The sequence below is a fragment of the Arachis ipaensis genome, chromosome B5, assembly GCF_059453495.1.
Source record: "Arachis ipaensis isolate K30076 ecotype BB chromosome B5, ASM5945349v1, whole genome shotgun sequence".
Classification (NCBI taxonomy): Eukaryota; Viridiplantae; Streptophyta; class Magnoliopsida; order Fabales; family Fabaceae; genus Arachis; species Arachis ipaensis.
Window position 1 is genome coordinate 156,124,822 of NC_142440.1, and position 12,485 is coordinate 156,137,306.

The window sequence follows — 12,485 nt, forward strand, 5'->3', positions numbered from 1 at the left end:
ATGGTTATTTTAGATAGTATGGGAGATGTTCATTTTATAACTCAATAGCCCATTGTACACATCGTACAAATAGTCCATTATCTCCCTAGCGGGATCCAAAACAGAAAAAAGAAAGCGGTTATGGCTGCAAAATGGCAAGTTCCTCTAATCTATCTATGATAGTAAAAGAAAGAAGCACAGAAAAGGAAGCAATGTGTGACTTACAAGGAACAAAAATAGGATATGGTCAAAGTTGTCAAAAATTAGCCAAAAAAAAATAAAAAGTAACATACCACACACAGATTCACAGATGAGAAGCAAGTAACCGGTTTCAGTTTTTTCTTTTTTCTTTTTAACTGCTTCAGAATTCAGATCACATAAAAAATAAGCATCACCCACTTACCCTCAACAACTTAGAAAAAGACGAGTGTATGTTATGTGTGTGTGCGTTATATCTATCGTTGTATCTATCTCTTTCTCTCTCTTTCATTTTTCACACACCATTTCTTTCGCTTCACCGAGAAACACTCCTCAACTCTATCTTATTGCTCAATCCTCTCCCTTCATTCTCTCTCTCTCTCTTCAACAACTCAAATTTATACCCACTATATAATTCAGATGCATAGATCCAAAGCTGCAATCTTTTCTCAATTGGGTCCTTGAAACAAATGCAATTCCGTCGAAAACATTACTCTACGAACTTCAATTCTGTGATTGTTTTGTTAGTATAATCCCAGAGTTACTATTTTTATTTTATTTTTTTAATTTTTTTGGTGTTTCAATCAATCAAAATTCAACATCCATGTCACGAATCTTCTCGAGATGGAAGAAGGTGAAGGAAGTGGCGTCACTCTCCGACACCCATTTGGTCGATTCTCCGGTTAACATGACCCGAATTCGGAACCGAACCGGTTTGAATTACCGGTTCAACCGTGTGCGCCCAATCTCGACCCATCTGAATCACCATATCCACATCACTGGCGGGGTCGGACATCATCGCCGGCGGGAGGCACTCGTCGGAGTTCAGGAGCGGTACAAATGGGACCGGGGTGGATCCGATGACAACCCGATCCGGAAGATTCGGGCAGAGGCAAACTGCCCGCGTTGCAGCAAGGACATGAACCTCGTATTCTCCAATCGCCATTTTCCGACCACATCAGCTTCTGATTCTGATTCAGGTTCTGGTTCGAGTTTGGCGCTACATGTTCCTGTGAATGGTGGTGGAGAAGCTGGTAGTGCTGGTTACCAAGCGGTGAATCTGTGTCCAACTTGCAAAACCGCTTATTACTTTAAACCTTTCAGCACTTCACCATTGCAAGGTACCTTTGTGGAGATTGGGAGGGTAACTAATAGTGGCAGCAATGGCAATGGCAATGGCAGTGGCAAATCTCAATCTTCTAGGAGGATCACACATGGGAAGAATGGTGGTGGTGGTAAAGAGGGTGGTGGAAATAGTAGTGGTCATGGTGGTGGTGATGGTGAAGATTATGGTTCTAAGAATGGTGGTGGTGGTAGCTGGCTTGAGGCTTCATTGTGGGACACTTTAAGGTCCTACAATGGTGGCGGTAATAGCGGGGAGCCACCTGAGGTATGGCCTCCACCACCAGGTGGTAACAATGTGAATGGTTTGGCTGTTCATAATCCTCCAGGGCCGCCTTTCGTGCATGGGATGAATATGCGTGCTCCGGGGTCCCGGGAAGGTGGCTCTGGCGGTAGAGGTGGAGGTGGCGGAAATGAAGAGAAGACTTCTTGGGGAGGGTCTAATTTGGGTAAGGATTTGCCATCCCCAAAGGAGATTTGTAAGGGACTTGACAAGTTTGTAATTGGACAAGAGAGAGCTAAGAAGGTATCCTCAATTAACATTAGTTTCTGATTTTAATCCAGTTTTGTTTTTAGAGATATATTTGATTTTGGCATAGTAGTAATTAGCAATGGTGTGTATTTGCTCCCTTTTTGAATCATTGGCTAAGCAGAATGAATTGAAAGAAAACTTTTTTGCATATAAATATGTCAGTGATGTCTTCATCATTTTCTTAGTTTTGATCCCATGAAAAGAAGGGCCTAGTGTGTTAGTTGATGTAAATGTACTATTCTAACTTTTGGCTTTTGACTGTGGTCTCATTAATGGTTTATGTTTCTGATGAAGGTGCTTTCTGTAGCTGTTTATAACCACTATAAAAGAATATACCATTCCACTTTGCAGAAAGGGTTAGTTGACTTAGTTCTTGCAATGTCCTTTTTCATTTTCATATTTTGAATTTGGAAAGGAAAGAATCATAAACATATTTGGAATTTCCAAACCAAAAATCTCATAGTTTAGTCTTTTTTGTTATCTATTTGCCATGGTTGAATGAATTGGTGAATTTCAACACTAGGTCAGGGGCAGATCCTGGAGTTTCAGAGGGGTTAGATGATGACGATAATGTTGAGCTAGAAAAAAGTAATGTTCTTCTCATGGGTCCAACAGGATCAGGTAAACCACTTCCTCCTTCCCCCATTTAATTGTAAATTGATAATTATTGTCATCTACATTGCTGCCTTTTTTTCATTTTGATATATGAAATTAGAACATATCTACTATGATATGCTAACGAACTTTCATCAATTAGGGAAGACGCTACTCGCGAAAACACTAGCTAGATTTGTGAATGTTCCGTTTGTCATTGCTGATGCAACAACCTTAACACAGGCAAGTATGCACTCATTGATTCGGTCATGTTAGAATTTGGCAAACTAAGCATTCAAATGTGCCTTTCACTTGTGTGAATGATATAGACGTATTTGGTATGCTGGCTTGATGCAATCAATTTTCACTAAGACAGAACCTCATTGTTTTTGACCTAACAATAGGAAAAATTCTAATTGCAGGCTGGTTATGTTGGAGAAGATGTTGAATCAATACTGTACAAACTACTTGCGGTATGTGCATTGTTCTGCAGAAAAGTTTCTTGTCCACATAAAAGATGTTCATTGATTTGAAGTTTGAAATGAGGATTCAATGTGTATATATGGAATCTCTACTCTGGATCATACATATCGATCCTCTTAGGGGTTTGCATTCTTTCTGGAAGTATCACTAAAGAGATTTTAATTTTCCTTGACATATAGTATTTGGGGTTCCAATCATATGACATATAGTAATTTTTTCATACATTTCACACCCCTACAATAGTGGAAGCTCGTTGCATTGTGCCATCTTCTTTCTTTGTTTTAGATATTTCAGGCATAATGTTTCATTGTTTCTAGTCGTACACGTCTCCTCATCATTGAAGTGGTTACATTTGCAATGTAGGCAGCAGATTTCAATGTTGCAGCAGCTCAACAAGGGATAATTTACATTGATGAAGTTGACAAGATAACTAAGAAGGTTGTTAGCAAATTAGTTTCCCGTGTTTGTTATTTCTGATCCTATAGATATTAAACGTTCTGATATATGTTACAGGCTGAGAGCTTAAATATCAGCCGGGATGTTTCTGGTGAGGGTGTTCAGCAGGCATTATTAAAAATGCTTGAAGGAACTGTAAGTAAATGAGTTTTTTTCGGCTTTCTACTGAGTTTTGCTAAATGTACTCATTGTTCATTATGCACGGTCCTGCTGTTATTAGGAAGCCTTATATCTTGACCTTAATCCTAAACTTGGAATGATTTCTTATTGTCTAGATAGTAAATGTTCCTGAGAAAGGGGCTAGGAAGCATCCGCGGGGTGATAACATACAGGTATGTTGTTTTGGAAAGAAAAACACCTTATCATTCCTTCCCATTTAAATTAACTTTCATTCATTCTTTGGTGATATGCAGATGGACACAAAGAATATTCTTTTCATTTGTGGCGGAGCATTTATTGATCTTGAAAAGACCATTTCAGAGAGGTAAAATCCTTTGTGCCATTGTATTACAAAAATATTTGCTCACAGATCGGAGACGCTTTGCATACATATTGATTTCTTCCAGATTATTAATTAACTTCATTATTTAACGAATAAACCAGACGTCAAGATTCTTCTATTGGTTTCGGAGCCCCAGTTCGTGCTAACATGAGAGCTGGTGGAATAATTGATGCTGTGCTAACATCATCTTTACTTGAGTCGGTGAGAATCGAGTCTTACTACTGAATGTAAACTACACTCACTATTTTCCAGAAGAGCATATCAATAGATAAGACACTTGAGCAATCAATAATGAAATTTTCATACCCAACAACTTTCAAAATTATTCTATAAGTTGATTTTAATAATTTTCAGGTGGAGAGTTCCGATCTTATTGCATATGGTCTCATACCAGAGTTTATTGGACGATTTCCCATCTTAGTGAGCTTGACAGCTTTAACTGAAGAGCAACTTATGATGGTATTCATTCATTGTTTATGTTGTCTTTGATCATAGTCTTTTCTGATTTCACTCACTTTAGTGCTCCAAGTTAGAACCCTTTTGGCATTTTTAGCCTCCTGAAGCCAATAATAAGCCTTCATTTCGAGAGTACTATCATGAAATTTATTCTTTATAACAAAATTCTCTATATGCTGTTTAAAGCATGATGCATAAGCTTAATTAGTTGAGTTTAGACTTTCTGTCATGTGTAATGCTTAATTGTAACTGAAAATTCGCAAGCCTACTTGAGGAAAGAATTATACCTTTACGTATATATAAAAGTATTTTTGCATTTACAGGTCCTATCAGAACCAAAGAATGCTCTTGGAAAGCAGTACAAGAAATTATTCAGCATGAATGACGTAAGCATCTCTCTAACAAATGGACCTGTTTTGTCTGTGTTTATTCATGCATTCAATATGAATAGAAGTGAGTAGTTAAGATATGCGCACTAAGAGAGGTCGGTTTGTTTCTAACTTCACTCCTACACCTCAGGTAAAGCTACATTTCACAGATAAAGCTCTCAGACTGATTGCACAGAAAGCAATGGCCAAAAATACCGGTGCCAGAGGTTTAAGAGCCCTACTCGAAAGTATTTTAACCGACACAATGTTTGAGGTACGAATCGGTCTGTTTGTGTTTGGATATCTAAGTATCTTCAAGTACATAAACCTATCACCACCTCTATGGTTTTTGAACTAATTCATTCAATGCTTACATGGAACAGGTTCCAGAGCTTAAGACCGGAGATGATCGAATCGATGCAGTAGTTGTTGATGAAGAGTCAGTAGGATCAATAAACACCCCTGGATGTGGAGGAAAAATTCTTCGTGGAGACAATGCTTTGGAGAAATACCTCGCTAAGACGAAGGATTCACAGGTATGAACTTATCTTAAGAAGCAAAGATACTTCAAAATCACCATTCTATTTTCTCAGATGCATATAATGTTGAATATTCTACAGTTATTTTCGGACACAATTATATTATAGTAGGAAGCTTTAATCCAATTTGTCTGATATTTTTCAGGAAAATGTTAACTTAGCTGAATCAGACTCACAAGATGGAGATTCAGAGCTTTCATCAAGGGCCATGAGCTTGTAATATTATAGTTAACCATAAATATATAGTGTATAATTTACCATTGTTATTTTGTAAAGATCACATTTGAAAATTTGCTGTAATTATCCCCTTGTATAACAGCATAGCTACTGATTTAAGTTCACTTGATAGGAAGGAAAAAAAAAAGGGAAAAGAAAGGTGTAGTGTAGCATTGCTAATTTAGGCAGCACATTATACAAAGTCTCAATTGGTTTATGAGGGAGTGTGAATGTTGTGATTGAAGACATTTTCTCTCTTGCTGGTGTCAACAGAGATCAAAGGATGACTGAAAGGCTCTATTGATTCTGGTTCTTTATGTCATATCATTTTCCTTTTTTCCCTTTTGTTATTGAAGCCATTCCCTTCTTTTTTTATGTATATGGGAACAAGTTTCAAAAATAATTCAGCTAATGTTTTATTCTCATGCAAACTTGATGTCTTGTGACAAGTCTATTTGAATGGATTTTGATGATAACCAAAAATGGGATGCAAGATGTTTGTATAGTCCAGGAGTTATCCAATTGTACTATAAATTGTACCAAAATACAATCTGTTAACTTTTACATGATACTCATCTTATCCAATTGACATCATTTATTGCATCAAACAAGCATGGTCTCTACTTTACATATTCTTATATTTTTCATTTTGATGTAATTTGATATAAACACCCTTGAAGGCATGATATTAAGTACTTTTTATAGAAGATGTGATTTACCTCTAATTCCAAGAAACCAACTAAGAATATGTAAAATCTAACATAAAAATTAGAGATTAGTAATAAGTTCCTTGTCAAAAGGTAAAATCTAACAGAACTGCAGTCTCAGGTGAACATTATTACTGCATCAAAGTTCATACTAATTACTAATTAGGTCATAAAACTGAAGCAGGATTACATGAAGTTAAGAGCATTATTTTTTCAAGCTGTAGTGCTTCTTAACAGCTTCAATCACTTCCCAAGTAATGTTCATTCCTTTTGGGAAGACAACTAAATCACCACCTCCAATTTCAAAAGAACCACCAGAACCTTCAATAATAACCTTCACTTTTCCCTTCAGCAGGTACATGGTCTCTTCAGTTTCAAATGACCATGGAATTTTCATTGGACCACCTTCCCATCTGTTGAATATTTGGATTGAAAAAAACAACATGGAACAAATATTTATCATAAATCAAGAGCAAGGGAAGTTTCATCTTGACATGGATTTCTGCAAAATTTTTAGCAGTATTAGGCAATTTTAAATGACATATTCCTAAACTTCAATCTCAACTTCTGCCTGCTGATGGTATCAATCATACCACTGATGAAATAAAAGGCTCAACCTCAAACACTCCTTACTTAGTAACGAGTGCTATACATATTGTTAATTAAACAAATCTCAACTCTTCATTTATTATATTTTATATCAGCGGTTTAGAATTAGAATTTATAATTTAGAATTTAGCTTAAGCTTATGAGTTATGATTTAGGATTTAGGGTGTTTTACACCTTTAATAGCAAGTTAATTTTCAGGGAGAGCTCCCTTGAGTACTTTCTCCGAAGTGCATTAGCATTCGCCGAAACAAAATGGGGGTAAAATGCATACACTTCCTCTGAAATTAAATGATATGATACTCATCCATTTGTAAAAGTATACTGTAAGCTCCCCTAAGATTTAACTTAGATGCACACAATACTCTTATTTTATAGAATCTGTGTAATATCACCTAACAAGAAAGGAAGTCATAACAATTCACCCAATAAAGGTGTTTCTTCTGTTCCTAAGAAACACAGGAAAACCACAATGATTGCTTTCAACACATGCTGAAAATCAGAAAATGTTACTACCACTTCAAAACAACTTCTGAAACAGGATACTGAAGCACAAAATTTGATCAAGACCCAAAATTTGTAATACAAAAAGCTTCAAACTTTTCAGCAGAAACATGACCATAAGCAAAAATAAGGCAAAATTATGTTATTACTACTCCGCAGCTACTTTTAGAACAGTAGAGTGAAACAGAAAAATGATCAAGACCCAAAATGTGTTACATAACAAAGCTTGAAACTTTTCATTACACAGATCATTATAAGCAAGAAAAACAAATCAAGAAGATGATCATAATTTGTAAAGAGAGGGTAGAAAGATAGTTACGTCTTCCAAGTTGTGACACCAAGCTCAGTGAGTTTGGACTGAGGTGGATTCTTCTCGATCTTAACCCCAAATATCTCATAGGATTTCATGGCAGTTTCCTTTGGCATAAGCTTCAGAAACAAGAGAGATAAAAGCAGAGGAACAATAATTGAAGGAACAACAACTTTTAAAGACCAGCTTCCCTTTGAGGTAGTCATAGCTATATTCTTAAATTGCTGTCTTTTTTTCGTTCTGCTTCTGGGTTTCTTCGAAAAGTCTAAAACAGACACATTGAATGCGTCCACGCGAGGATTTTGAGAGGAATAATATTTTTCTTTTTATATTAATTGATTTGTTGCAGAGGTTAGATAAAAAGGACAAAGAATCTTACGTAGTCAATAAGTATATCATTGCACTTTATGAATTTGTAAATAAGTAGAAGGACCCACAGCATCATAAATGTACCAAAATTCCAGGGTTATAAGTAGAACTTAGAATTGCTTTAATTTATTTTAAATTTAAACATATTAATACTATACTATACAAAACTCGTTATTGTATGAAAATTAAATTCTTAATATTAATATAATTATTAAAGTGTGAAGTCATTCTCCATCGGATTGGTCAGGTTGATGAAAACCGATCAACTGATCCAAATTCATACGCAAAAACCAAACAACTACAATCATGTTTTTTGTTATACATTTTTTTAACACACATTATCTAAACGAAATGAAATTATTCTTTTGAATATTAAATTAATGAATTTGATTTAAACATATATTCCCTTGATCTTAATGTAAATAAAAATATAAAATCTATAATTTAATTATAATTATGAGTTTTTTTTTTTAATGTAGTTTGTTCACATCGTACCTTAAATAGATTCTGAAGGATGAAACTTGAATATCTACTGTGATTCTAGAAATAAATAGATTACTACAAAGAATACAATCAAAAGCTCCAATCCCCAAAATTTAGTTTATTCTTATTTAACCTACTTTATATATTATATATTATATATACATACTAAAATTGGATGCACAGAAGCAGCTAGCTTCTACTGAATGGATCAAGCATTTTCTGATTTCTGATGAATCATGATTATGCATGTATAAGAGCCCTGCATTTACTCAAATCTAATCATACAATCAGGTTTGCTTCCTCATTGTCTGGGATTACAATGTCAAGTCTCATCATGGGCTTGTACTCGTCCGGGGAGTGAGCTCCGGCTTGCATGCAAACTTCGACCACGGCCGGAGCCTTGCCATAAAATCTCTTCAGTTGATTCCTCATGGGAGGTCCACCAGGGTCTCTGGCATGCCACACATAATTGGGAGGAAAGACTTCATCCACAGTTGCATCCTGCCAACCATGTTTTCCATCCCTCCATTGGTGCTTAAATGATCCACAAAGCTTGGCATTGTGACCCCACGGTCCGACATGAACCTCTGAACAATAACCACACGCTTTCACAGTGTATTTCCTCATCAACTTCCTGACACCCTTTCTAACTGTTTGATATGCATCTATTGTTTCTTGTGCAATTTCAGGTATGTCTGACAACGGGGGGCATGGAAATCGCTCAGAAGCTCTGTAAGTATCGAATTCAAGTAGAGAAGAGGACTCTGCAGAGCTCCATGGTCTAGGTTCCTCTAAATATCCACCTCTGTCGAGTATTTTCTTCCCTAACATCCGTACAGGGTTGGTCCGTCGCCGTGAAGGATACTCTGGGATATCAACACCAGCTTGAATGCATAACTCAACAACAGCAGGGATCCGGTCGTAATCAAACCGTGTGTGATGCTTAATGCGCCTACCAAAGGGGTCGAATAGATGATAGGACTCAATTGGGACAAGTATATCATTGACAGATCCCTTGACCCAAGCATGGGAGCCGCGCCGCTTTGAACTCGTAGGACCTTGACAATCCTGAATGAGGTGACCAGTCTGACCTACATGAACTTCTGAGCATTCGCTGCATGAATCGAAAAGCATATTACAACAAACAAAAACGAAAAGAAATCAATGAGGACATTCCATAAAAAAAACAAGGAGAACAATATAATCTACCTACAGCCATGTACAGGAATGACATGCAATAGCTGTGCAAGGCCTTTGATCAAAAGCTTCCAAGCATCAAATACTTCGTAGGCAACAGGAACTAGATCTGGAACAAGCAATCCATTCTTTGGAGGCTCAAGAGGCTTCTCAATTCCCATCAATGCAAGTTTTTTGTCCTCCTTAGCAGCCTGCCTGATCTCCTTAAAGGGAATAGGGAATGGTTTTTTCTTTTTCTTAGGAAGTCTTGGTGGGAAATCCACATTCTGGGGTGTTGTTTTTCGTCGCCACACACGTTCTTCGCCTCTGGGCTTTCTACTGGCACAACATAGTGTCCTACACATTGTTGATTCACCCGTGTGAAATTGTTGATACTTAAACTGCAATAAAGAAGAAGCTAAAGTGTAAGTTCTAACGAGGCTGTTACAGAAGATAAACTAAAGGAACATATCATATTTAAGGGGAAAAGCCTAACAAATTCTTCCAGCAATTTCTGTGGTTAATTTGTGGGCAAGCGGCCACAGGAAACTCTCTCCAGGACCAAAACCATAAAATTGAGATACATCAATCTTTCTCTAAGTGTGTTTAACATGACTTGTTTCCAGGTTTCATAAGTGAACAATTAATACTACTATAAGGCACTGTCACGGCCCCAATTAATTCACCAAAAATGTACTAGGTGCTATCTCTGTATAAGCAACTAAAGTGAAGATGCAATCATGATATTGTGATGAGGCTACTACGAAAGACTTCTTTGAGGTCGTCTCTCAGTCACACATATCAGAAAATTAAGTCATGTCAAAATTGATAGCCACTATTATAGTTGTCTATAGGTCAACAACCTTACATGGCAATTTAATTTTGTTGGCCATTACATTCCCTTAGCACATACACCAAATTTCAATTAAACCAGGCAGTGCAATGAAATCTAGATGTCATAAATATCTCAGTTAAAAACTATAAGCATATAACACCTTGAGACCAAGAGAATACGAATTTGAAGCTGATAGCTCAGTCCTGATAAACTCCATGCTAGTGAAAACACCTGCAAGTAACAAACCACATCAGAACAAGCAACATGGGCATGGACCATATGATTAGAAAGTAATGAACACAGCAAGACTCTGCATCCTGAGGTTATGCTTAATATTGTTAGCTTAGAGTTTAAGAATTCCATATTATTTGACTAATCTCTGACTTTAAGGAGGAGTCAGGAGTGCATAGGAAAATATTGTAACTTTTTCGGTCATGTGCACATTTTATCGAACACGTGGTGGGCAGCAAGAAATTTGCATCATATTGAGGAAAGAAAATCCACCCATTTTCCAAAATCAAAACTTCTGAAATTGCTTCAAAGTCTGAGGATAGGAAAGAATGGTTTTCACAGGAAAAAACATTGGGAAAAAATGGAAATTATTCTTGGGTAGGCGTTGTATTGGTTCGATAAATAGATGATATTCAAGGAAGTTGAGTAAGAAAAATGAAAACTAAAAAGGTAAATTAACTCACCGTTAGAAGAGGAGTGGCATAGTGCAGAAGAAACTAATGGAATCCCCATGTTTATGTAAATAGGAGGCACCCGCAACTCACCACCTCACAGAGCATGAAAATGGTAACAGAATAGAGAAGAGTGGATTGAGATAGAAAGAAAGCATTACATTACAGGGGTTGATGATACTTGGTAGAGTTGCATTCAATTGGTGACAAGATATTTTATGGCCTCAGCTTGGGTTTATGACAACCGTTTCTGTTGTGGAAGTTGAGATTCCATGGCAGCTCTTAAGTTCTTAGTAGTTAGTAGTGATTTTATAACAATTTTTTATGAGCAAAAAAATTTTGTTGGGTTTCTATGTTCAACTAATTGGATGTGAATTAGAGTTGGCCGCTAATCAATAAATTACTACACATACAAAATGTGAATATTAAATTAGAACATTTTTAATAGAATATTTTGAGAGTTTATCTATATTTGAAATTTACATTAAATTGAATTAATATCATTTTAAAAATATAGCATCATCTTTTTTTTTCCTCAAAGACTCGATTCCAAAATTTATAAATGAGAATAAAAAGATTATGTCATTTGAATTATAGCTCATTAGTAAAATATAATATTATCTTAATAAAAAATTAATAAAATTTTATCACGTGTATAATTATATTGATGAAATAATTAAAAATAATATAAAATTCTATATGAATTAACACTAAATATTAAAAAGACAAATTTTATTTTTAATTTTAAATTACTATTTATAATATATAATTTCACAAATATTTATATATTATTTTAAAAAGATAAATTTTATAGTGTTTTTTATTGTAATATCTAAGTTGTCTAACTTATTTTTAAAAGTAAATAATAAAATATTTAAAATAAAAATAAAATATTTAAAATTTACTAAATATTATTTATTTGTTTTTCTTAGTAAGTTAGGCACAATTTAATATGCACTATAGCATTTATCTTCTGAAAAAGGTTTAATTATTCTGCAAGTCTCTATAGTTTCACTAAATTTTCAATTAAGTCTCTATACTTTTTTTCTTTTCAATTGGGTCCTTGTACATTATTTTTTTTTATTTAGTCCTTATTAACGTTAAACGTAAAAAAAATGTTAGTGAATTATGAAATTACTTGTATACCCCTAAAAAGAAAAATAATATACAGGAACTCAATTGAAAAGAAAAAAATATAGGGACCTAATTGAAAATTCGGTGAAACTATAAATATTCAATAAAAAATATTCCTATAACATTGATAAAATAAAACAGAAATGTAAGTAATAAGTATATATAAAATTCAGTTTTCATCATTCAAATATTCATTATGATCATGTAACATTTTATATTTGTGTGGATTCATA

The 12,485-nt window shown here is 35.1% G+C and overlaps 3 protein-coding genes across 3 annotated transcripts; 1 reads left to right on the forward strand and 2 right to left on the reverse strand.

The window, feature by feature from the left end:
- The first annotated feature begins 298 nt into the window (after nt 1-298).
- Nucleotides 299-5,876, forward strand: LOC107644713 (CLP protease regulatory subunit CLPX1, mitochondrial). The gene is made up of 15 exons (XM_088486430.1): nt 299-1,825; nt 2,126-2,187; nt 2,355-2,452; nt 2,589-2,668; nt 2,848-2,898; nt 3,272-3,346; nt 3,422-3,499; nt 3,640-3,696; nt 3,778-3,848; nt 3,968-4,067; nt 4,221-4,325; nt 4,646-4,708; nt 4,842-4,964; nt 5,074-5,226; nt 5,375-5,876. The coding sequence occupies exons 1-15, from the start codon at nt 782-784 to the stop codon at nt 5,447-5,449; spliced, it is 2,235 nt and encodes a 744-aa protein (XP_088342556.1). The 5' UTR covers nt 299-781; the 3' UTR covers nt 5,450-5,876.
- Nucleotides 5,877-6,213: 337 nt separating this feature from the next.
- On the reverse strand, nt 6,214-7,890 carry LOC107644714 (uncharacterized). Its single transcript, XM_016348640.3, has 2 exons — nt 7,582-7,890; nt 6,214-6,565 (listed from the first exon to the last, which is right to left on the reverse strand). The coding sequence occupies exons 1-2, from the start codon at nt 7,776-7,778 to the stop codon at nt 6,358-6,360; spliced, it is 405 nt and encodes a 134-aa protein (XP_016204126.1). The 5' UTR covers nt 7,779-7,890; the 3' UTR covers nt 6,214-6,357.
- Nucleotides 7,891-8,618: 728 nt separating this feature from the next.
- LOC107644715 (APO protein 1, chloroplastic) lies at nt 8,619-11,406 on the reverse strand. The gene is made up of 4 exons (XM_016348641.3): nt 11,131-11,406; nt 10,596-10,666; nt 9,634-10,001; nt 8,619-9,538 (listed from the first exon to the last, which is right to left on the reverse strand). Exons 1-4 carry the CDS (start codon nt 11,177-11,179, stop codon nt 8,704-8,706), a joined length of 1,323 nt encoding a protein of 440 aa, XP_016204127.1. The 5' UTR covers nt 11,180-11,406; the 3' UTR covers nt 8,619-8,703.
- Between the last annotated feature and the right edge of the window lie 1,079 nt (nt 11,407-12,485).

Coding starts and splice junctions, on each gene's coding strand:
- LOC107644715 (XM_016348641.3), bottom strand. CDS start 11,179: ATGGGGATTCCATTAGTTTCTTCTGCACTATGCCACTCCTCTTCTAAC. Junction 10,002..10,595: donor CGTATTCTCTTGGTCTCAAG/GTGTTATATGCT, acceptor TCTTTATTGCAG/TTTAAGTATCAACAATTTCA. Junction 9,539..9,633: donor ATTCCTGTACATGGCTGTAG/GTAGATTATATT, acceptor CGATTCATGCAG/CGAATGCTCAGAAGTTCATG.
- LOC107644714 (XM_016348640.3), bottom strand. CDS start 7,778: ATGACTACCTCAAAGGGAAGCTGGTCTTTAAAAGTTGTTGTTCCTTCA. Junction 6,566..7,581: donor GGTGTCACAACTTGGAAGAC/GTAACTATCTTT, acceptor AATATTCAACAG/ATGGGAAGGTGGTCCAATGA.
- LOC107644713 (XM_088486430.1), top strand. CDS start 782: ATGTCACGAATCTTCTCGAGATGGAAGAAGGTGAAGGAAGTGGCGTCA. Junction 2,899..3,271: donor TACTGTACAAACTACTTGCG/GTATGTGCATTG, acceptor TTTGCAATGTAG/GCAGCAGATTTCAATGTTGC. Junction 4,709..4,841: donor AATTATTCAGCATGAATGAC/GTAAGCATCTCT, acceptor CCTACACCTCAG/GTAAAGCTACATTTCACAGA.